General features: G+C 38.9%; 1 protein-coding gene across 1 annotated transcript in view; it reads left to right on the top strand.

The window, feature by feature from the left end:
• SCLT1 (sodium channel and clathrin linker 1) overlaps nt 1-25048 on the top strand; it is a 555483-nt gene that overhangs the window by 298031 nt on the left and 232404 nt on the right. Inside the window, 1 exon segment of the mRNA XM_053703662.1 lies at nt 21369-21440. Within this exon segment, the coding sequence (XP_053559637.1) occupies nt 21369-21440 (72 nt within the window).

The raw sequence follows: 25048 nt of genomic DNA, 5'->3' as shown, positions 1-25048 counted from the left end.
TAGATATATAGATATATATATAGAAATATATATATATATAGATATAGATATATATAGATAGATATATATAGATATATATATAGATATATATAGATATATATATATAGATATATTTAGATATATATAGATAGATATATATATATATATATATATATATATATATATATATATATAATAAAACATTTTTTAACTTAGCAACTCAAGCTGGCAGTGGCTGGTGGTAGAGGTGAGGTCAGTAGTTTAGTACAGTAAGTACTCTAACTGGACTTGTTGTTCATCATCATGTACAGTTCACATGATCATTCATTCAAATCACATATTCACATTGACATTAATAATTATTAAAACTGTGTTGACTCACTGTTCATGTTCACATCATTCATTCTTCATTCACTTTCACTTTTAATTATTAAAAAAATATACTAGTAGTACTAGTACATACCGTGATGATGATGATCGATTTGCTTGCTCTTGAATCTAGTGACTGCAGCAGTGCCAACTGGCTGCCCCCAAGTTGCCAACTTCACTTGCCGCTGGGTTTTTTTGTGTGTCCAGACAGTCCACTCAGTCACACACTTACTCAGTCTCCACTGTCTGTGTCTGGCACTGTCCCGCCAGCAGCCGCGGCCGCCGTCAAAGTCAACGTCGTCCCTGCTCCCACACGTGACCACGTGGCCTGCTGCCGCCTGCCTGCTGCATCTCATTCCTTGAATCCTTTCTCCTCTTAAAACGGCTCTATCGCTGACGCATGCGCAGTTGCGCACTTGCGCGCAGGCACGTCACCTCACCACAGATTCAGTGATCTCCGACTCTCACTAGTACTCGCTCAGTGTGCCCATTGTGACGTCACTCACTGACTCATGTAAGCTGTAGCCGCCGCCGCCGGCCCGCCCCACCACTAACTAAGAGACTTGTTGTGATTGATAATAATAAATATGATATCTGATATGATATGAGTGCTGGAGGAGTGTGTGTGGGACTTAGACTACTACTATTCAACATTACCGCAACAACGCAACAAGCAAAAATTAGCAGCAGCATTGCAGCAGCCAGCCAACAGCTGGCTCTGAGCCCAGGCAGCCCAGCTGAGCTGCAGGCAGGCAGCCCACCGGGATTTTTCCCGGTATCCCGGCTGCCCAATCCGGCCCTGAGTGGAATGGAGTTTTCAACAGTCTGTCTCAGAAGATCTCTTTAGACTTCAAGACAAGACATTCTCTATTTTGATGGCAGACTCATCAATCTTGATTTAAGGAGCCTCTTTCCCACATATAGATTATAAGTGGCCTGCTAACAGTTGCGCGCAAGAAATATCCAGTTTATCGCAGCTGTTTGTGATCGTCGAAAGTAGCACACATATTACAAAGCTGAAATTAAAGTGATGGCAAATTCTAGCATTTGTGAAATGCTAGTATTTACCATTGGAACAAATAAAGGGGACTTTCATTGATGAAGTATAAAATACTTCATTCTGAAAGCTCCTTTATTGATTGCTGCACTGAGCTGCTAAGGTAGCCCACGGCAGAATGCGATTTGGCTGAGAGGTGAAATTTAAATCCGGCCTGGAGCGGTATATTGTGGCTCTTGGCTAAGAATTGGAAACGTCACCTCTCAGCCAAATAGCGTTCTGCCATGGGCTGCCTTAGGAGCTCAAGAGTTAGTCCCTATTAAGACTGTAGCCTTTTCTGAGGTTTCAGTTAGACAATGTCACAGTAGTGGCTTACATCAATCATCAAGGTGGTTCTCAAAGTGCCTTAGCAATGAAAGAGGTAGCCCACATTCTGACTAGGGCAGACTGCCATCATTGCATGATTTAAACTATTCACATTCCAGGAGTGGACAATAGAGAAGTGGATTTCCTCAGTCACCAGAACCTTCACCCCAGTGAATGGTCTTTAAATCGGGAGGTATATTTTGAATTGCCTCGCAGGATTTGGTATGCAGATCTGGCTCAGATGTCCAGTTGCCCTCCTTGGCCTCTTCCTCTTTGACCAGACCTTCTGTCTCATGGTCTAATTTTCCAAGCTTGATTGCATGGAGATTGAAGGTTAGTTCTTCATCATAGAGGTTTCTCTGATTCTGTAATTGAGACTTTGATCCAGGCTCGTAAACCTGTAATGAGGAAGATTTATCATAAGGTCTGGAAGGCTTTTATTTCTTGGTGTATAGATCATGTTTTTTAGAATTCCTAGAAGGGCAGATTTCATGGTTTTGTTCAGGCGTTGGCACAGATTAAGCCTGTGATCAAGCCAATTTCTCCTCCCTGTAATCTTAACTTAAAGGTTTTGCAGGCTCCCCCATGTGAGCCTATGCACAAAGTGGATATTTAACTTCTTTTTTTGGAAAGTTGTATTCCTTTTTGGCCATTTCTTCTTCTAGAATGGTATCTGAATTATTTGCTCTTTCTAATGATCCTCCTTATCTTATTTTCCATCAGGATAAGGCTGTTTTGAGAACTAAATTTGGCTTTTTGCCTAAGGTGGTATCTTTGGATAACTTTAGTTAGGAAATTGTTGTCCCTTCTTTATGTCCTAATCCAAAGTCTTCTTCAAATAGGCTTCTTAATAACTTGTATGTCGTTAGAGCCTTCAAGTATTTTGCTCCTAAGGATTTTAGACACACTTCTTGTTTGTTCTTTTTTCAGGTTCCAGACGAGGGCTTCTGCTGTTTCTTTGGCTTCCAGGTTGAAGCTGTCTACACCCAAACAGATTATGGCCCATTTAACCAGGTCTGTGGATACTTCCTGGGCTTTCAAGAATAAGGCCTCTGTTGATCAAATTTGCAAAGTGGCTACTTGGTCTTCTTTGCGTACTTTTACAAAATTTTACCATTTTGATGTTTTTGCTTCTTCTGAGGATTTAGTTTCTTTGTGAACAAATGTTCTCCTATCCCGCTTTTTCTTTTCATTGCTTGTGGACTCCACAGCTTGGGTATTAGTTCCCAGGAGTAATGGTTTGTGGCTCCTGAAAGAAAACATAATGTATCCTTACTTGATAAATTAAGGAGTAAATGATCATAGAAATAAATTAATTTTTCAAGTAAGCATAAATTATGGGGGGGGGGGCTGCAGATCAAATGAGACAATTTGATTCAGTCTGAAAAGTAATCCTTTCCTGGTATGAGTTTAAGAAATTCAATTGGATCTCTTTCAGATTTTTTGAACCCTTAATTTTATTTTATTTTTTTGCAGGATAATCTGGATAAGGGTTTATAAGCCAGCTCCTTTAAAGGCTACTTTTCTGCCTTTTCAGTCTTGCATAACAAGAAGATTTTGAGACTTCCTGACATTCAAGCCTTTTTTCAAGATTTGGTCAGGATAAGACCAGTTATCAGGCCTGCTTCCCCACTGTCAAACCTTAACTTGGTTTAAAGTGTTTATTCAGTCTCAGCTTTTTAAACCTATGCAAAGTAGGGACGTTCAACTGTGATTCTCTTTACCTGATTTTGGGCCAAATTACGAGTGGAGCGCAAATTAACACTCCTGCTTGAGTTTTATTTGCACTAGAAGTAAGATTTTTGCTCTTATATTATGAGTTGAAAGTAAACTATTTTTGCTCTCGCTCTAACCTGACTAGCGCAAAAATCCGAAGTTAGAATATTGAATGCGCATTCACATATTCCCCCATAGAAGTCAATGGAGAAAAAAAGTGGTAAAAAAACACCCCACTCTTGCGCAAGCACGATTGCATATTCTCATTTGTGCTAACCCGACATGACAATATGAATATTTCACACTCCAATGTTCTGCACTTAGCAGAATGTGTTCTATTTATTCATAAATGCATATTTCTACATATTGATGGTATTTTGGTAATATATATATATATATATATATATATATATATATATATATATATATATATATATATATATATAGGAATATCTACTTAGCAGAATATGTTCTATGTGTAGAACATTGGAATGTGAAATATTTACAGTTAATACATAACTCAAATCTTTATTAAATATGATTATTGCATAAATATGCTTTTAACTTTTCATCTACTTAACGGCAAGGGGCTCCAATGCACTTCTGTATATGTCTATATATGTATACATAATAGGTATTTATCTGTTTAGATGTGTATATATAAATTTGTATGTAAATACATATATATATATACATATAAATACATAAATACACATGTAAATATATATATACAGTATATATATCTATCTTTAGAAATGTATATGTATGTATCTCAATGTTAAAGCCCTTTGCCAGGCTTTTTTATTTCACATGAGACCTCTTATCTTTGTGAAATTTTGTGTGGAATATTATTTATATTATTATTGAATATTTTTTATTAAATGTTGTTTTTATGAGTGTAATTGTACTTTGTAATGTATTTTTGATGTGTTTTGTGCAACTTTTATGTTTCCCGAAACAGTGAACAAGAGCTCTGGTTCGCTGTAATCTTTCAGAGCACTGGTTTGCGTTAATCTTTCTAGCATAAATCTCTATTACACTCACATGATTAGTAATACGAGCGGTTAACCCGATGAGCGCAAACCCTCACAATAAACCCCTTATCACTTTGGCGCATTTGTTTGCGCTCCACTCGTAATCTATCCCTTTCTTATTAGAATAAGGCAGGTTTAAGAGCAAACTTACACTTTCCTTCCTAAAGTTGTTTCTTCTAAAAACATCATTTAGGAAATTTTAGTCCCATCTCTTTGTCCACCACAAAAATTACGAGTTATTAGATTACGAGTTATGCGCGTTAGAGGGTTTTTAACAAACGCAACAAAAGTTGCATTATTTCACCCTCCATAGCGCGCTGCCATTACAAGTTTTGAAACAGCGGCCTTGTGCGTGTGATATGGTTGTGTTGAGCTCCATACCGTACAAAATACAAGCGCTGTTTTGACGTGCTCGTGCACGCTTTCCCCATAGTCATCAATGTGGAGAGCGGGTTAGAAAAAAAACCTAACACCAGTGATCACGGAATGAATAGCTCCATAACGCAGCCCCATTGATGTCTATGGGGAAAAAAAAGTTATGTTTAAACCTAACACCTTAACATAAATCCCACGTCTAAACACCCCTAATATGCTGCCCCCGACATCGCCGACACCTACATAAACGTATTGACGCCTAATCTGCTGCTCCCGATATCGCTGCCACCTAAATAAATCTATTAACCCCTAATCTGCCGCTCCCAATATCGCTGCCACTATACTAAAGTTGTTAAACCCTATTCCCCTGCACCCCAACATCGCCCACATTATAATAAAGATATTAACCCCTATTCCGCAGCTCCCCCGACATCGCCGCCACTAAATAAAGCTATTAACCCCTAAACCTCTGGCCTCCCACATCACTTCCACAATATTTAAACCTATTAACCCCTAAACCGCCAGCTCCCCACATCGCAACAACCTAAATTAAACTATTAATCCCTAAACCTAACACCCCCTAACTTTAACATAATTAAAATAGAGCTAAATTAAAGTTACGATTATTAACTAAATAATATCTGTTTAAAACTAAATACATACGTACCTGTGAAATAAAACCTAAACTAGCTACAATATAACTAATAGTTATATTGTAGCTAGCTTAGGTTTTATTTTTATTTCACAGGTAAGTTTATATTTATTTTAATTAAGTAGACTAGTTGGTAAATAGTTATTAACTATTTACTAACTACCTAGTTAAAATAAATACAAACATACCTGTGGAATAAAACCTAAGCTGCCATACACTAAAACCTAACATCACAAAAAAAACAAATTACAAAAATAAAAAAAAATACCATTACAAAAAATAACAAACGAAATTATCCAAAACAATAAAAAATATTCCTATTCTAATACCCTTTTAAAAAAAAAACCAACCCAAAATAAAAAAAACCCTAGTCTATAATAAACTACCAAAGGCCCTTAAAAAAAGGGCCTTTTGTAGGGCATTGCCCTAAAGAAATCAGCTCTTTTTCTACAAAAGAAAAACAAACCTAACAGTATACAAACCCCCACCCCCCAAACTCCCAAAATAAAGTAAAACCTAATCTACCCATTGCCCTGAAAATGGCATTTGTATGGGCATTGCCCTTAAAAGGGCATTTAGCTCTTTTGCTGCCTATTAAAAATAAAAAATCGCTATTCTAAAAAGAAAAACCCACCCCAAAATGAAAAAAAACATTACACAAAATAACAAACAAATTATCCAAAATAATAGCAATTATTTCTATTCTAATACCCATTTTAAAAAAAAAACACCCCAAAATAAAAGAAACCTAATCTATAATAAACTACCAATAGCCCTTAAAAGGGCCTTTTGTAGGGCATTGCCCTAAAGAAATAATCTTTTTCCAAACAAAAATACAAAGACCCACTAACATTACAACCCCCGCAACCCACAAAATAAAAAAAACTATCTAAAAAAAACCTATCTACCCATTGCCCTGAAAAGGGCATTTGTATGGGCATTGCCATTAAGAGGGCATTTAGCTCTTAAAAGAAATGCCCAACCCCTAATCTAAAAAGAAACCCACCAAAAAATCTTACAAAAAACCTAACACTAACCCCTCTTTAGGTACTCACAGTTGCGGAAGTCCTGCTTGAACAATCTTCATCCCGGCAGCTCCATTTTCATCCAGGCGGCTCCATCTTCATCCATCCTAATTCCTATTGGCTGATTCAAAATTTTCAGCCAATTGGAATGCAATGGTACCCCCAGTATAAAAGGGGTACCTTGCATTTCAATCCTCAGTGTGTGGCAGACGATCGCATGAAGAGGACCTCCACGTCAGATCGATGGACATCCGCCTTGACCTCCGCCTTGACCTCCACCTTGGACCTTCACCTGGACCTCCGCCTCCGCGCTTCGACCGCTCCACCTCCGCAGGGATGAAGAAGATGCTGGTCCAGTGATGGATGAAGATGGAGCTGCCTGGATGTCTGGACTTCAGGAACTGTAAGGGGATCTTCAGGGTTAGTGTTAGGATTTTTTAAACTTTTTTTTGGGGGGGGCTTAGTTAAGGGTTTGGGCTTTTCTTAAAAGAGCTAAATGCCCTTTTCAGGGCAATGCAAAAGAGCTAAGTGCCCTTTAAAGGGCAATGCCCATACAAATGCCCTTTTCAGGGCAATTGGTAGCTTAGGTTTTTGTTAGAATTAGGTTTTTTTATTTTGGGGGGTTGGTTGGGTGGTGGGTTTTACTGTTGGGGGGTCTTTGTATTTTTTTTACATGTAAAAGAGCGTTTTAACTTAGGGCAAAGGGTAGTTAGTTTAATTTTAGTTTAATGGTTATATTAGTTTAATTGTTAGTTTAAACTTAGTTTCTTTCATGTAATTAGCAAGAGTCCATGAGCTAGTGACGTATGGGATATACATTCCTACCAGGAGGGGCAAAGTTTCCCAAACCTCAAAATGCCTATAAATACACCCCTCACCACACCCACAGTTCAGTTTTACAAACTTTGCCTCCCGTGGAGGTGGTGAAGTAAGTTTGTGCTAGATTCTACGTTGATATGCGCTTCGCAGCAGGCTGGAGCCCGGTTTTCCTCTCAGAGTGCAGTGAATGACAAGAGGGTTGTGAAGAGAGTATTGCCTATTTGAATTCAATGGTCTCCTTCTACTTCATAGGTTCTCTGTTATCGGTCGTAGAGATTTATCTCTTACCTCCCTTTTCAGATCGACCATATACTCTTATATACCATTACCTCTACTGATTCTCGTTTCAGTACTGGTTTGGCTATCTACTATATGTAGATGAGTGTCCTGGGGTAAGTAAGTCTTATTTTTTGTGACACTCTAAGCTATGGTTGGGCACTTTATATATAAAGTTCTAAATATATGTCTTTAAACTTATATTTGCCATGATTCAGGATGATCAATATTCCTTATTTCAGACAGTCAGTTTCATTATTTGGGATAATGCATATGAATAATCAATTTTTTTCTTACCTTAAAATTGTTTCAATTGACTTTTTTCCCTGTGGGCTGTTAGGCTCGCGGGGGCTGAAAATGCTTCAATTTATTGTGTCATTCTTGGCGCAGACTTTTTTGGCGCAAAATTTTTTTTGTCATTTCCGGCGTCATTCTTGGCGCCGGAAGTTGTTCGTGTTTGCGTCATTTTTTTGACGTCTTGCGCCAAAAATGTCGGCGTCACCGGATGTGGCGTCATTCTTGGCGCCAAAAAATTTAAGGCGCCAATAATGTGGGCGTCTTTCTCTTGTTAAGTGTATCCAGTCCACGGATCATCCATTACTTATGGGATATTAACTCCTCCCCAACAGGAAGTGCAAGAGGATTCACCCAGCAGAGCTGCTATATAGCTCCTCCCCTAACTGCCATTACCAGTCATTCTCTTGCACCCAACGAATAGATAGGATGTGTGAGAGGACTGTGGTGATTATACTTAGTTTCATACCTTCAATCAAAAGTTTGTTATTTTATAATAGCACCGGAGTGTGTTATTCCTTCTCTGGTAGAATTTGAAGAAGAATCTACCTGAGTTTTTCTATGATTTTAGCCGGAGTAGTTAAGATCATATTGCTGTTTCTCGGCCATCTGAGGAGAGGTAAACTTCAGATCAGGGGACAGCGGGCAGATTAATCTGCAAAGAGGTATGTAGCAGCTTATTATTTTCTGACAATGGAATTGATGAGAAAATTCTGCCATACCGATATAATGTAAACTCAGCCTTAAATGCAGTAGCAGCAACTGGTATCAGGCTGTCATGTATGTATATTTTACACTTCAGTATTCTGGGGAATGGCACTTCACTGGAATTATACTGTATGCATAAAACTTTAGCCTAATTTGCAGGGACTAGCAACAGGCTTTTTAATAACACTCAATTTATTAATGTTAAACGTTTTTTGCTGGCATGTAAAATCGTTTAATTTTCTGAGGTACTGGGTGAAAAAATGTTTTGGGCACTATTTTTTTCCACTTGGCAGTCATTTTATTTAATTTATGACAGTTTACTGATCTCTCTCACTGTTATGTGTGAGGGGGAGGGACCTTTTTTGGTGCTTTTGCTACGCATCAAAAAATTCAGTCAGAAGTTTATTGTCTTCCCTGCATGATCCGGTTCATCTCTACAGAACTCAGGGGTCTTCAAAACTTGTTTTGAGGGAGGTAATCACTCACAGCAGAGCTGTGAGATTGTAGTTGACTGTGATAAAAAAAAAAAAACGTTTATTTCTGTATTTTTTTTTTTTTTTTTTTTTTCTGCTATCAGGGTTAGTTATCCTTTGCTAATGGGAGCAATCCTTTGCTAAAATTGTGTTTTTTACAAAGATTTGATGCTATAACTTTTCAGTTTATTAATTTTCAACTGTCATAACTTTTTCTGTGCTTCTTATAGGCACAGTACGTTTTCATATTATAGTAAATTACTTGAAAAGTATTTCCAAGTTGCTAGTTTATTTGCTAGTGTGTTAAACATGTCTGATTCAGAGGAAGATATCTGTGCTATATGTGCTAAAGCCAAAGTGGAGCCCAATAGAAATTTATGTACTAACTGTATTGATGCTACTTTAAATAAAAGTCAATCTGTACAAATTGAACATATTTCACCAAACAACGAGGGGAGAGTTATGCCGACTAACTCGCCTCACGTGTCAGTACCTGCATCTCCCGCTCGGGAGGTGCGTGATATTGTAGCGCCGAGTACAGCTGGGCGGCCATTACAAATCACATTACAGGATATGGCTACTGTTATGACGGAAGTTTTGGCTAAATTACCAGAACTAAGAGGTAAGCGTGATCACTCTGGGGTGAGAGCAGAGTGCGCTGATAATATTAGGGCCATGTCAGACACTGCGTCACAATTTGCAGAACATGAGGACGGAGAGCTTCATTCTGCGGGTGACGGTTCTGATCCAAACAAACTGGATTCAGATATTTCAAATTTTAAATTTAAGCTGGAAAACCTCCGTGTATTACTAGGGGAGGTGTTAGCGGCTCTGAATGATTGTAACACAGTTGCAATACCAGAGAAAATGTGTAGGTTGGATAAATATTTTGTGGTACCGGCGAGTACTGACGTTTTTCCTATACCTAAGAGACTTACTGAAATTGTTACTAAGGAGTGGGATAGACCCGGTGTGCCGTTCTCACCCCCTCCGATATTTAGAAAGATGTTTCCAATAGACGCCACCACACGGGACTTATGGCAAACGGTCCCTAAGGTGGAGGGAGCAGTTTCTACTTTAGCTAAGCGTACCACTATCCCGGTGGAGGATAGCTGTGCCTTTTCAGATCCAATGGATAAAAAGTTAGAGGGTTACCTTAAGAAAATGTTTGTTCAACAAGGTTTTATATTGCAACCTCTTGCATGCATTGCGCCTGTCACGGCTGCAGCAGCATTTTGGTTTGAGTCTCTGGAAGAGACACTTGAATCAGCTCCATTAGATGAGATTACACACAAGCTTAAAGCCCTTAAGTTAGCTAACTCATTTATTTCAGATGCCGTAGTACATTTAACTAAACTTACGGCTAAGAATTCCGGATTCGCCATTCAGGCACGCAGAGCACTGTGGCTAAAATCCTGGTCAGCTGACGTTACTTCTAAATCTAAATTGCTTAATATATCTTTCAAAGGGCAGACCTTATTCGGGCCCGGGTTGAAAGAAATTATCGCTGACATTACAGGAGGTAAAGGCCATGCCCTGCCTCAAGACAGAGCCAAACCTAAGGCTAGACAGTCTAATTTTCGTTCCTTTCATAATTTCAAAGCAGGAGCAGCATCAACTTCCTCTGCACCAAAACTGGAAGGAGCTGTTGCTCGCTACAGACAAGGCTGGAGACCTAACCAGTCCTGGAACAAGGGCAAGCAGGCCAGGAAACCTGCTGCTGCCCCTAAGACAGCATGAATCGAGGGCCCCCGATCCGGGAACGGATCTAGTGGGGGGCAGACTTTCTCTCTTCGCCCAGGCTTGGGCAAGAGATGTCCAGGATCCCTGGGCGTTAGAGATCATATCTCAGGGATACCTTCTAGACTTCAAATTCTCTCCCCCAAGAGGGAGATTTCATCTGTCAAGGTTGTCAACAAACCAAATAAAGAAAGAGGCGTTTCTACGCTGCGTACAAGATCTTTTATTAATGGGAGTGATCCATCCGGTTCCGCGGTCGGAACAAGGACAAGGGTTTTACTCAAATCTGTTTGTGGTTCCCAAAAAAGAGGGAACTTTCAGGCCAATCTTGGATTTAAAGATCCTAAACAAATTCCTAAGAGTTCCATCGTTCAAAATGGAAACTATTCGAACAATTTTACCCATGATCCAAAAGGGTCAGTACATGACCACAGTGGATTTAAAGGATGCTTACCTTCACATACCGATTCACAAAGATCATTACCGGTATCTAAGGTTTGCCTTTCTAGACAGGCATTACCAGTTTGTAGCTCTTCCATTCGGATTGGCTACGGCTTCGAGAATCTTCACAAAGGTTCTGTGTGCTCTTCTGGCGGTACTAAGACCGCGAGGAATTGCGGTAGCTCCGTACCTAGACGACATTCTGATACAAGCTTCAAGCTTTCAAACTGCCAAGTCTCATACAGAGTTAGTACTGGCATTTCTAAGGTCGCATGGATGGAAGGTGAACGAAAAGAAGAGTTCTCTCTTTCCACTCACAAGAGTTCCCTTCTTGGGGACTCTTATAGATTCTGTAGAAATGAAGATTTACCTGACAGAAGACAGGTTAACAAAGCTTCAAAATGCATGCCGTGTCCTTCATTCCATTCAACACCCGTCAGTAGCTCAATGCATGGAGGTGATCGGCTTAATGGTAGCAGCAGTGGACATAGTACCCTTTGCACGTCTACATCTCAGACCGCTGCAATTGTGCATGCTAAGTCAGTGGAATGGGGATTACTCAGACCTGTCCCCTACTCTGAATCTGGATCAAGAGACCAGAAATTCTCTTCTATGGTGGCTTTCTCGGCCACATCTGTCCAGGGGGATGCCATTCAGCAGGCCGGACTGGACAATTGTAACAACAGACGCCAGCCTACTAGGTTGGGGCGCTGTCTGGAATTCTCTGAAGGCTCAGGGACAATGGAATCAGGAGGAGAGTCTCCTACCAATAAACATTCTGGAATTGAGAGCAGTTCTCAATGCCCTTCTGGCTTGGCCCCAGTTAACAACTCGGGGGTTCATCAGGTTTCAGTCGGACAACATCACGACTGTAGCTTACATCAACCATCAGGGAGGGACAAGAAGCTCCCTAGCAATGATGGAAGTATCAAAGATAATTCGCTGGGCAGAGTCTCACTCTTGCCACCTGTCAGCAATCCACATCCCGGGAGTGGAGAACTGGGAGGCGGATTTCTTAAGTCGTCAGACTTTTCATCCGGGGGAGTGGGAACTTCATCCGGAGGTCTTTGCCCAAATACTTCGATGTTGGGGCAAACCAGAGATAGATCTCATGGCGTCTCGACAGAACGCCAAGCTTCCTCGTTACGGGTCCAGATCCAGGGATCCGGGAGCGGTTCTGATAGATGCTTTGACAGCACCTTGGACCTTCGGGATGGCTTATGTGTTTCCACCCTTCCCGATGCTTCCTCGATTGATTGCCAGAATCAAACAGGAGAGAGCATCAGTGATTCTAATAACGCCTGCATGGCCACGCAGGACTTGGTATGCAGATCTAGTGGACATGTCATCCTGTCCACCTTGGTCGCTACCTCTGAAACAGGACCTTCTGATCCAGGGTCCCTTCAAACATCAAAATCTAATTTCTCTGAAGCTGACTGCTTGGAAATTGAACGCTTGATTTTATCAAAACGTGGTTTTTCTGAGTCAGTTATTGATACCTTAATACAGGTTAGGAAGCCTGTTACCAGAAAGATTTACCATAAGATATGGCGCAAATACTTATATTGGTGCGAATCCAAGAGTTACTCATGGAGTAAGGTTAGGATTCCGAGGATATTGTCTTTTCTACAAGAAGGTTTAGAAAAGGGTTTATCAGCTAGTTCCTTAAAGGGACAGATTTCAGCTCTGTCCATTCTTTTACACAAACGTCTGTCAGAAGTTCCGGACGTTCAAGCTTTTTGTCAGGCTTTAGCTAGGATCAAGCCTGTGTTTAAAACTGTTGCTCCACCATGGAGTTTGAACTTAGTTCTTAATGTTTTACAGGGGGTTCCGTTTGAACCCCTTCATTCCATTGATATCAAGTTGTTATCTTGGAAAGTTCTGTTTTTAATGGCGATTTCCTCGGCTCGAAGAGTCTCTGAGTTATCTGCCTTACATTGTGATTCTCCTTATCTGATTTTTCATTCAGACAAGGTAGTCCTGCGTACTAAACCTGGGTTCCTACCTAAGGTGGTCACTAACAGGAATATCAATCAAGAGATTGTGGTTACATCTTTGTGTCCTAATCCTTCTTCGAAAAAGGAACGTCTGCTACACAATCTAGATGTAGTCCGTGCCCTGAAATTTTATCTACAGGCAACTAAGGATTTTCGACAAACGTCTTCCCTGTTTGTCGTTTATTCTGGTCAGAGGAGAGGTCAAAAAGCTTCGGCTACCTCTCTCTCCTTTTGGCTTCGTAGCATAATACGGTTAGCCTATGAGACTGCTGGACAGCAGCCTCCTGAAAGAATTACAGCACATTCTACTAGAGCTGTGGCTTCCACTTGGGCCTTTAAGAATGAGGCTTCTGTTGAACAGATTTGCAAGGCTGCAACTTGGTCTTCTCTTCATACTTTTTCCAAATTTTCCAAATTTGACACTTTTGCTTCTTCGGAGGCTGTTTTTGGGAGAAAGGTTCTTCAGGCAGTGGTTCCTTCCGTATAAAGAGCCTGCCTGTCCCTCCCGTCATCCGTGTACTTTAGCTTTGGTATTGGTATCCCATAAGTAATGGATGATCCGTGGACTGGATACACTTAACAAGAGAAAACATAATTTATGCTTACCTGATAAATTTATTTCTCTTGTGGTGTATCCAGTCCACGGCCCGCCCTGTCACTTTAAGGCAGGTAATTTTTCCATTAAACTACAGTCACCACTGTACCCTATGGTTTTCCTTTCTCTGCATGTTTTCGGTCGAATGACTGGTAATGGCAGTTAGGGGAGGAGCTATATAGCAGCTCTGCTGGGTGAATCCTCTTGCACTTCCTGTTGGGGAGGAGTTAATATCCCATAAGTAATGGATGATCCGTGGACTGGATACACCACAAGAGAAATAAATTTATCAGGTAAGCATAAATTATGTTTTTTTGGCGCTAAAAAATGTGGGCATCATTCTTGTCTCCACCTTTTTTTCACATTATTTCAGTCTCATTTTTCATTGCTTCTGGTTGCTAGAGGCTTGTTCATTGGCATTTTTTTCCCATTCCTGAAACTGTCATTTAAGGAATTTGATAAATTTTGCTTTATATGTTGTTTTTTCTTTTACATATTGCAAGATGTCTCAAATTGACCCTGCATCGGAATCTACTTCTGGAAAGACGCTGCCTGATGCTGGTTCTACCAAAGTTAAGTGCATTTGTTGTAAACTTGTGGTAACTGTTCCTCCGGCTGTAGTTTGTGATGAATGTCATGATAAACTTGCTAATGCAGATAGTATTTCCATTAGTAATATACCATTACCTGTTGCTGTTCCCTCAACATCTAATACTCAGGATGTTCCTGTTAATATAAAAGAATTTGTTTCTAAATATATTAGGAAGGCTATGTCTGTTATTCCTCCTTCCAGTAAATGTAAAAGGTCTTTTAAAACTTCTCATTTTTCAGATGAATTTTTAAATGATCGTCATCATTCTGATTTGTCTGTTTCTGATGAGGATTTTTCTGGTTCAGAGGATTCTGTCTCAGATATTGACACTGATAAATCTTCATATTTATTTAAAATGGAATTTATTCGCTCTTTACTTAAAGAAGTTTTAATCGCATTAGAGATGGAGGAATCTAGTCCTCTTGATACTAAATCTACTAAGCGTTTAAATTCGGTTTTTAAACCTCCTATAGTTATTTCAGAAGTTTTTCCTGTCCCTGATGCTATTTCTGAAGTAATTTCTAGGGAGTGGAATAATCTGGGTACTTCTTTTACTCCTTCTCAAAGGTTTAAGAAATTGTATCCTGTGCCATCTGACAGATTAGAGTTTTGGGACAAAATCCCTAAAGTTGATGGGGCTATCTCTACTCTTGCTAAACGTACTACTATTCCTACAGCAGATTGTACTTCCTTTAAGGATCCTTTAGATAGGAAGATTGAATCCTTTCTAAGGAAAGCTTATTTATGTTCAGGTAATCTTCTTAGGCCTGCTATTTCTTTGGCTGATGTTGCTGCCGCTTCAACTTTTTGGTTGGAGGCTTTAGCACAACAAGTATCAGACCATAATACTCATAGCATTGTTAAACTTCTTTAACATGCTAATAACTTTATTTGTGATGCCATCTTTGATATCATTAGAGTTGATGTCAGGTATATGTCTTTAGCTATTTTATCTAGAAGAGCTTTATGGCTTAAAACTTGGAATGCAGATATGTCTTCTAAGTCAACTTTGCTTTCTCTTTCTTTCCAAGGTAATAAATTATTTGGTTCCCAGTTGGATTCTGTTATTTCAACTGTTACTGGGGGGAAAGGAACTTTTTTGCCTCAGGACAAAAAATCTAAAGGTAAATATAGGGCTGCTAATCGTTTTCGTTCCTTTCGTCAGAATAAGGAACAGAAGTCTGACCCTTCCCCTAAAGGAACGGTTTCTGTTTGGAAACCTTCTCCAATCTGGAATAAATCCAAGCCTTTTAGAAAGTCAAAACCAGCTCCCAAGTCCACATGAAGGTGCGGCCCTCATTCCAGCACAGCTGGTAGGGGGCAGGTTACGATTTTTCAAAGACATTTGGATCAATTCGATTCACAGTCTTTGGATTCAGAACATTGTTTCACAAGGGTACAGAATAGGTTTCAAGGTAAGGCCGCCTGCAAAGAGATTTTTTCTCTCTCGCATTCCAATAAACCCAGTGAAGGCTCAGGCATTTCTGAAATGTGTTTCAGATCTAGAGTTGGCTGGAGTAATTGTGCCAGTTCCAGTTCTGGAACAGGGTATGGGGTTTTACTCAAATCTATTCATTGTACCAAAGAAGGAGAATTCCTTCAGACCAGTTCTGGATCTAAAGATATTGAATCGTTATGTAAGGATACCAACATTCAAAATGGTAACTATAAGGACTATTCTGCCTTTTGTTCAGCAAGGGCATTATATATCCACAATAGATTTACAGGATGCATATCTTCATATTCCGATTCATCCAGATCACTTTCAGTTTCTGAGATTCTCTTTTCTAGACAAGCATTACCAGTTTGTGGCCCTTCCATTTGGCCTAGCAACAGCTCCAAGGATCTTTTCAAAGGTTCTCAGTGCCCTTCTCTCTGTAATCAGAGAACAGGGTATTTCGTTATTTCCTTATTTGGACGATATCTTGGTACTTGCTCAGTCTTCACATTCTGCAGAATCTCATACGAATCAACTTGTGTCGTTTCTTCAAAGACATGGTTGGAGGATCAATTTATCAAAGAGTTCATTGATTCCTCAGACTCAGGTAACCTTTTTGGGTTTTCAAATAGATTCAGTGTCCATGACCTTGTCTCTAACAGAAAAGAGACGTCTGAAATTGGTTTCAGCCTGTCGAAACCTTCAGTCTCAATTATTCCCTTCGGTAGCTTTATGCATGGAAATTCTAGGTCTCATGACTGCTGCATCGGACGCGATCCCCTTTGCTCGTTTTCACATGCGACCTCTTCAGCTTTGTATGCTGAACCAATGGTGCAGGGATTATACAAAGATATCACAATTAATATCCTTAAATCCCAATGTACGACACTCTCTGACGTGGTGGATAGATCACCATTGTTTAGTTCAAGGGGCTTCTTTTGTTCGTCCAACCTGGACTGTGATCTCAACAGATGCGAGTCTGTCAGGTTGGGGAGCTGTATGGGGATCTCTGACAACGCAGGGGGTTTGGGAATCTCAGGAGGCGAGATTACCAATCAACATTTTGGAACTCCGTGCGATTTTCAGAGCTCTTCAGTCCTGGCCTCTTCTGAAGAGAGAATCGTTTATTTGTTTTCAGACAGACAATGTCACAACCGTGGCATATGTCAATCATCAGGGTGGGACTCACAGTCCTCAGGCTATGAAAGAAGTATCTCGGATACTTGTATGGGCGAAATCCAGCTCCTGTCTAATCTCTGCGGTTCACATCCCAGGTGTAGACAATTAGGAAGCGGATTATCTCAGTCGCCAGACGTTACATCCGGGCGAATGGTCCCTTCACCCAGAGGTATTTCTTCAGATTGTTCAAATCTGGGGACTTCCAGAAATAGATCTGATGGCCTCTCATCTAAACAAGAAACTTCCCAGGTATCTGTCCAGATCCAGGGATCCTCAGGCGGAGGCAGTGGACGCGTTGTCGCTTCCTTGGAATTATCATCCTGCCTATATCTTTCCGCCTCTAGTTCTTCTTCCAAAAGTGATTTCCAAAATTCTAATGGAACGTTCGTTTGTACTGCTGGTGGCTCCAGCATGGCCTCACAGGTTTTGGTATGCGGATCTCATTCGGATGGCCAGTTGCCAACCTTGGACTCTTTCGTTAAGACCAGACCTTCTATCTCAAGGCCCTTTTTTCCATCAGGATCTCAAATCATTAAATTTGAAGGTATGGAAATTGAACGCTTGATTCTTAGTCATAGAGGTTTCTCTGACTCAGTAATTAATACTATGTTACAGGCTCGTAAATCTGTGTCTAGGAGGATTTATTATCGAGTCTGGAAGACTTACATTTCTTGGTGTTCTTCTCATAAATTCTCCTGGCATTCTTTTAGAATTCTTAGAATTTTACAGTTTCTTCAGGATGGTTTGGATAAAGGTTTGTCTGCAAGTTCCTTGAAAGGACAAATCTCTGCTCTTTCTGTTCTTTTTCACAGAAAGATTGCTAATCTTCCTGATATTCATTGTTTTGTACAGGCTTTGGTTCGTATCAAACCTGTCATTAAGTCAATCTCTCCACCTTGGAGTCTTAATTTGGTTCTGAGGGCTTTACAAGCTCCTCCATTTGAACCTATGCATTCTCTGGACATTAAATTACTTTCTTGGAAGTTCTGTTCCGTTTGGCCATCTCTTCTGCTAGAAGAGTTTCTGATTTATCTGCTCTTTCTTGTGAATCTCCTTTTCTGATTTTTCATCAGGATAAGGCAGTGTTGCGGACTTCATTTAAATTTTTACCTAAGGTTGTGAATTCTAACAACATTAGTAGAGAAATTGCTGTTCCTTCATTGTGTCCTAATCCTAAGAATTCAAAGGAGAGATCTTTACATTCTTTGGATGTAGTAAGAGCTTTGAAATATTATGTTGAAGCTACTAAAGATTTTAGAAAGACTTCTAGTCTATTTGTTATCTTTTCTGGGTCCAGAAAAGGTCAGAAGGCCTCCGCCATTTCTTTGGCGTCTTGGTTAAAGTCTTTGATTCATCATGCTTATGTAGAGTCGGGTAAATCCCCGCCTTGAAGAATTACGGATCATTCTACTAGGTCAGTTTCTACTTCCTGGGCGTTTAGGAATGAAGCTTCTGTTGATCAGATTTGCAAAGCAGCAACTTGGTCTTCTTTGCATACTTTTACTAAATTCTACCATTTTGATGTGTTTTCTTCTTCTGAAGCAGTTTTTGGTAGAAAAGTACTTCAGGCAGCTGTTTCAGTTTGATTCTTCTGCTTATATTTTCAGTTTTTTTTATTATTGAGATTAAAACTTTTGTTTTGGGTTGTGGATTATTATTTTTCAGCGGAATTGGCTGTCTTTATTTTATCCCTCCCTCTCTAGTGACTCTTGCGTGGAAGTTCCACATCTTGGGTATTTATTATCCCATACGTCACTAGCTCATGGACTCTTGCTAATTACATGAAAGAAAACATTTATGTAAGAACTTACCTGATAAATTGATTTCTTTCATATTAGCAAGAGTCCATGAGGCCCATCCTTTTGTTGTGGTGGTTATGATTTTTTTTGTATAAAGCACAATTATTCCAATTCCTTATTTTGATGCTTTCTCTCCTTTCTTATCACCCCACTTCTTGGCTATTCGTTAAACTGAATTGTGGGTGTGGTGAGGGGTGTATTTATAGGCATTTTGAGGTTTGGGAAACTTTGCCCCTCCTGGTAGGAATGTATATCCCATACGTCACTAGCTCATGGACTCTTGCTAATATGAAAGAAATGAATTTATCAGGTAAGTTCTTACATAAATTATGTTTTTTTAATTTGACAGGTAAGTTTTAATTTAATTTAAGATAGGGAAATTGTAATTTTAATATAAAGTTAGGGGGGCTTTAGGTTTAGGGGTTTCTAGTTTAAATTAGTTTATTGCGATGTGGGGGGCTTTCAGTTTAGGGGTTAATAGTTTAATTTAGTATATTTCATTGTGGGGGACTTGCGGTTTAGGGGTTAATAGGTTTATTATAGTGGCGGCGGTGGCGGGGAGCAGCAGAATAGGGGTTAATAACTTTAGTATAGTGGGGGCGGTTTAGGGGTTAATAACTTTTTTATAGTGGTGATAATGTCGGGGAGCAGCAGATTAGGGGTTAATAACTTTAATATAGTGTTTGCGATGCAGGAGGGCCTCGGTTTAGGGGTTAATAGGTAGTTTATGGATGTTTAGTGTACTTTGTAACACTTTAGCTATGAGTTTTATCTAACAGTTTTGTTGCGTAAAACTCATAACTACTGCTCTCAGATGGCGGTACAGATCTTGTCGGTTTAGGCTGGAATGCAAGCTTTTTAGCCTCACCGCAAAACTTATAATGGTTGCGCTATGGAAGTCCCATGAAAAAACGTCATTTTTACGAGTGCGGGACTGACGTGGCGTTACAGGCTAAAAGACTTGTGGTACAGCTATACCGAAAAGACTTGTAATGGCTGCGTTGCTGTTTTAACGCTGAAATTACCATTTTTCAGCATTAAGACACAAACGCACAACTCGTTATCTACCTGTAAGTAAATTCTATATAGAATGATGTGTTAAAAGAAAAGATTAGTCTGAGAATAACATGTAGATGTATTTTTTTAAAGTTTCATTAGCTGTTTAAATATTAACAAAAGAAGTGTAAACTTTTAGTGTCTATAAAACAATGGGAGCTGCCATGTTGTAACTTAGGTTACCTTCTCTGTTGTGGCCAATTAGAGACAGCTGTAAATAGGTCACTAGAATGTGCAGCCAATAGCTGTGTGGAATATAACAGTGTTCTGTGCTTCCATTTCTAACAGGAACTGAAAAGCTCACAATTTTAGAATGGAATTACAGAAAAAGGGGACAAAATAAATAATGAAAGTATATTGTAAAGTATTTTTTATGTATATGATATATCATTTTTTTTTTTTTGTTTAAATATTTTTATTGATTTTTCATATCAAAACATCATAATACAAATAAACTTCAAACAGGAAGCAATACAGGTTCAGTCTGAAAAAAGTCACATTCGTTATATACTTATCGGGATTTTACTCCGAATTATATTACTTTCGTATCCAACATAGTATCCTATTCCAAACAGATAGAAACAATTCTCACACAATATCTCTTCTACCACTGGCCTTTTATATGGCAGTCTGTCCTATCCTTCTAGACCTTTCAATATGCATAATATATGGTTCCCACATTTCAATGAAATGGTCTTTAGTGTTTAAGAGTTCTGCTGTGGCACTTGACATATTATAGTGGTATTCTATTCTCTTTTCAATATACTCAAATGAAGGGGTATCCATCTTCCAAAACTTAGCTATACACATGCGCGTGACAGTACAGATCATATTAACTAATTTAGAATGCCTCTTTAGATGTCCTTCTAGTGGAAAATGTAAAAGGGCCTGCTCTGGAGAAAGGGCTATATCTGCTTCTAATATTATGCTTAAGTAATTTGAGATGTAATCCCATATCCGCTTGACCCCCCCACAATGCCACCACATATGTAGATATCTCCCCACTTCGTCACATCCTCTGTAGCATTGATGATGCGCACGCTCTTCATCTTTAACCCCTCTAGTGGGATATATGTACAGATATATAATTTTTTTATTACCATTGCAACATGTTTAATGTCCCTTTAAAGTCTTCAGGGAGTTTTGCAGATAATTAATTTTATTCATTTTTTCTATAGGATTGTGATCAACCCCTAAATTTTGATAATAGAAGTAAATTGAAAAGTCTGTTTAAAATTGCATCCTCTATCTGAATCATAAAAGTTTAATGGTTGCAACAAATATCCTCGTTTTTGCTGCATTTGGTACACGCAACCTATAAATATCTATGTAAACACTGACCCTCCACACAAAAAAAGAGCATCCTACTTTAACAATACAGTACTGCAATAACTGTTGTATATTTGTACTTTGTTTAATTTTGTGTGCTATGTGCAATTTCATTTCAGGTAGAGACTGTGAAAAAACATTGCAATATTCAGATTTCACTCCTGACTGAAGAACTTTCAGCACTTCAAATGGTACGTAGTTTGTTTATTCAGTGTGAGAAAAGTATTCAGTAATTGAAATGCAACTTGGAATCAGCAGTTCCAAGATTAATCACTCGAGGCTATTGAATGAAATGTTTACTTAGACTGATTTCTGAGTATTTCTCAGAAAATAAATGCTGTTCTCTCACTTTTAGTCACAAACCACGTATTTATTAAGATTTTAATGTGCCTGTTACAGTTAATTAAATCACAATGTATGTCAGAAACCTGTGCAATTTAATGTGTTGAAATTTTAATTTCTGTTTTTAAAACACAAATAAATGTTCTTTCTAGAGGTGCATCTTAAAGGGACTTTAAACACCAAATAAATGCTAGATAGAATGAAGCATTGAAAGAAAAGGTTATCCTGAGAATACCATGTAGATGTATGTTTTAAAGTTTCATTAGCTGTTTAAATATTGACAAAATAAGTGTAATGTTTTAGTGTCTATATAACCATGGGAGCTGCCATATTGTAACTTGATACCTTCTCTGCAGTGGCCAATTAGGGAGAGTTATAAATAGGTCACTAGAGTGTGCAGCCAACGGCTGCGTGTTCTGCACTTCCATTTCTAACAGGAAGTGAAAAGGTCACAATTTCAGAATGGAATTACAGGAAAAGGGGACAAAAAATAATTAATGTATATTGCAGATTTATATATATATATATATATATATATATATATATATATATATATATATATATATATATATATATATATATATATACATATATATATATATATATGATTTATCATTTTTTATTACCGTCTCCAGGTGTTTAATGTCCCTTTTAATGCCTTACATTGACTGCTCCTTGAAGGCAAACCGTGCAATCTTTCATCTTTTAATATTATCTGGTAAATAATTGAAAAGTATTTTAAATCTTCAACTTTTTTGTACAGGAAGCCATTTGATTTTATCATCCTGCTAGTAAGGCAATTTTATCATGCAACAAAGTTACTTTACACCCCTAGCTAGTGCCGGCTTTAAATTATGTCCAGCACACATAAAAGCACAAACTTGAATTAACGTACTGTTACAGACCACTAAAGGATAACTAAAGTGAAAATAAAACTTTCATGATTCAGATAGAGCATTCAGTCTTGAACAACTTAACAATTCACTTCCATTATCAAAATGAGCACAATCCTTTTATATGCACACCTTCTGAGGCACCAACTCCTACTAAGCATATGCAAAAATTCACAGTATTATAAGCATATGCATTCTGTGATTGGCTGATCGGTCACATGATGCAGGGGGATAGAAAATGGAATTTGTTGCTCATTCGAAATTCAGACAGCGCTTTTGCATAATTTATTATGCATTTGTTGTTTGTATAGTATTTAATGGTCCTCGCTTCCTATTTAACTGTTTCTCTTGTAAGGTGTATCCAGTCCACGGATCATCCATTACTTGTGGGATATTCTCATTCCCAACAGGAAGTTGCAAGAGGACACCCACAGCAGAGCTGTAATATAGCTCCTCCCCTAACTGTCATAGCCAGTCATTCTCTTGCAACTCTCAACAAGCAAGGACGTTGTAGGAGAAAGTGGTTAAATATAGCTAGTTTATTTTCTTCAATAAAAAGTTTGTTATATTTAAATAGTACCGGAGTTGTGCTATTTTATCTCAGGCAGTAAATAGAAGAAGAATCTGCCTGAGGTTTCTATGATCTTAGCAGGTTGTAACTAAGATCCATTGCTATTCTCACATATGTCTGAGGGGATTACACAGATGAGGTAACTTCAGCGAGAGAATGGCGTGCAGTTTATTCTGCTATCAGGTATGTGCAGTTATAATTTTTTCTAGAGATGGAAAACACTAGAAAATGCTGCTGATACCAGATTAATGTAAGTTAAGCCTGAATACAGTGATTTAATAACGACTGGTATCATGCTTACTCCCAGGGGTAATACCCTTATGATATTGCAATATAAACGTTTGCTGGCATGTTTAATCGTTTTTATATATGCATTGGTGATAAAACTTTATTGGGGCCTAGTTTTTTCCACATGGCTGGCTTAAATTTTGACTAGAAACAATTTCCACTGTTGTAGTATAAAAGTTATAGTTGGTGCAGTTAAAATTACAAACTGTGACATCCAGCTTCCCTCAAAGGCCCTCTGAATGCTATAGGACATCTCTAAAGGGCCCAAAGGCTTTCCAAAGTCGTTTATTGGGGAAGGTAGGGCCACAGCTTGCTGTGGCAGTTGGTTGTGACTGTTAAAAAAAGTCTATTTCGTTTTTTTTATCCGTTTTTTGAACTAAGGGGTTAATCATCCATTTTCAAGTGGGTGCAATGCTCTGTTAGCCTATTATACACACTGTAAAAATTTTGTTTGATTTACTGCATTTTTTCACTGTTTTTCAAATTCTAACAAAATTTGTTTCTCTTAAAGGCACAGTACTGTTTTTTATATTTGCTTGTTAACTTGATTTAAAGTGTTTTCCAAGCTTGCTAGTCTCATTGCTATTCTGTATGAACATGTCTGACATAGAAGAAACTCCTTGTTTATTATGTTTAAAAGCCATGGTGAAACCCCCTCTTAGAATGTGTACCAAATGTACGGATTTCATTTTATGCAATAAAGATCATTTTCTGTCTTTAAAAAATGTATCACCAGAGGAATCTGACAAGGGGGAAGTTATGCCGACTAACTTTCCCCACGTGTCAGACCCTTTGACTCCCGCTTAAGGGACTCACGCTCAAATGGCGCCAAGTACATCTAGGGCGCCCATAGCGTTTACTTTACAAGACATGGCGGCAGTCATGGATAATACACTGTCAGCGGTATTAGCCAGACTACCTGAACTTAGAGGTAAGCGAGATAGCTCTGGGGTGAGACAAAATGCAGAGCATACTGACGCTTTAAGAACCATGTCTGATACTGCCTCACAATATGCAGAAGCTGAGGAAAGAGAGCTTCAGTCAGTGGGTGATGTTAATGACTCAGGAAAGATACCTGATTCTAATATTTCTACATTTAAATTTAAGCTTGAACAACTCCGCGTGTTGCTTAGGGAGGTTTTAGCTGCTCTGAATGACTGTGATACCATTGCAGTGCCAGAGAAATTGTGTAGACTGGATAAATACTTTGCAGTGCCGGTGTGTACTGATGTTTTTCCAAATACCTAAAAGGTTTACAGAAATTATTAATAAGGAATGGGATAGACCAGGTGTGCCGTTCTCTTTCCCTCCTATTTTTAGAAAAATGTTTCCAATAGACGCCACCACATGGGACTTATGGCAGACAGTCCCTAAGGTGGAGGGAGCAGTTTCTACTCTAGTAAAGTGTACTACTATCCCTGACGAGGATAGTTGTGTTTTTTTTTTAGATCCAATGGATAAAAAATTAGAGGTTACCTTAAGAAAATATTTATTCAACAAGGTTTTATCCTACAGCCCCTTGCATGCATTGCCCCTGTCACTGCTGCTGCGGCGTACTGGTTTAAGTCTCTGGAAGAGGCTTTACAGGTAGCGACTCCATTGGATGACATACTTGGCAAACTTAGAGCACTTAAGCTAGCCAATTCTTTTATTCTGATGCCATTGTTCATTTGACTAAACTAACGGCTAAGAATTCTGGTTTTGC

The sequence above is a fragment of the Bombina bombina genome, chromosome 2 (assembly GCF_027579735.1).
Source record: "Bombina bombina isolate aBomBom1 chromosome 2, aBomBom1.pri, whole genome shotgun sequence".
Lineage (NCBI taxonomy): Eukaryota > Metazoa > Chordata > Amphibia > Anura > Bombinatoridae > Bombina > Bombina bombina.
Note: the sequence above shows the minus strand (reverse complement) of the source record. Positions and strands in the feature narration are given on the sequence as shown.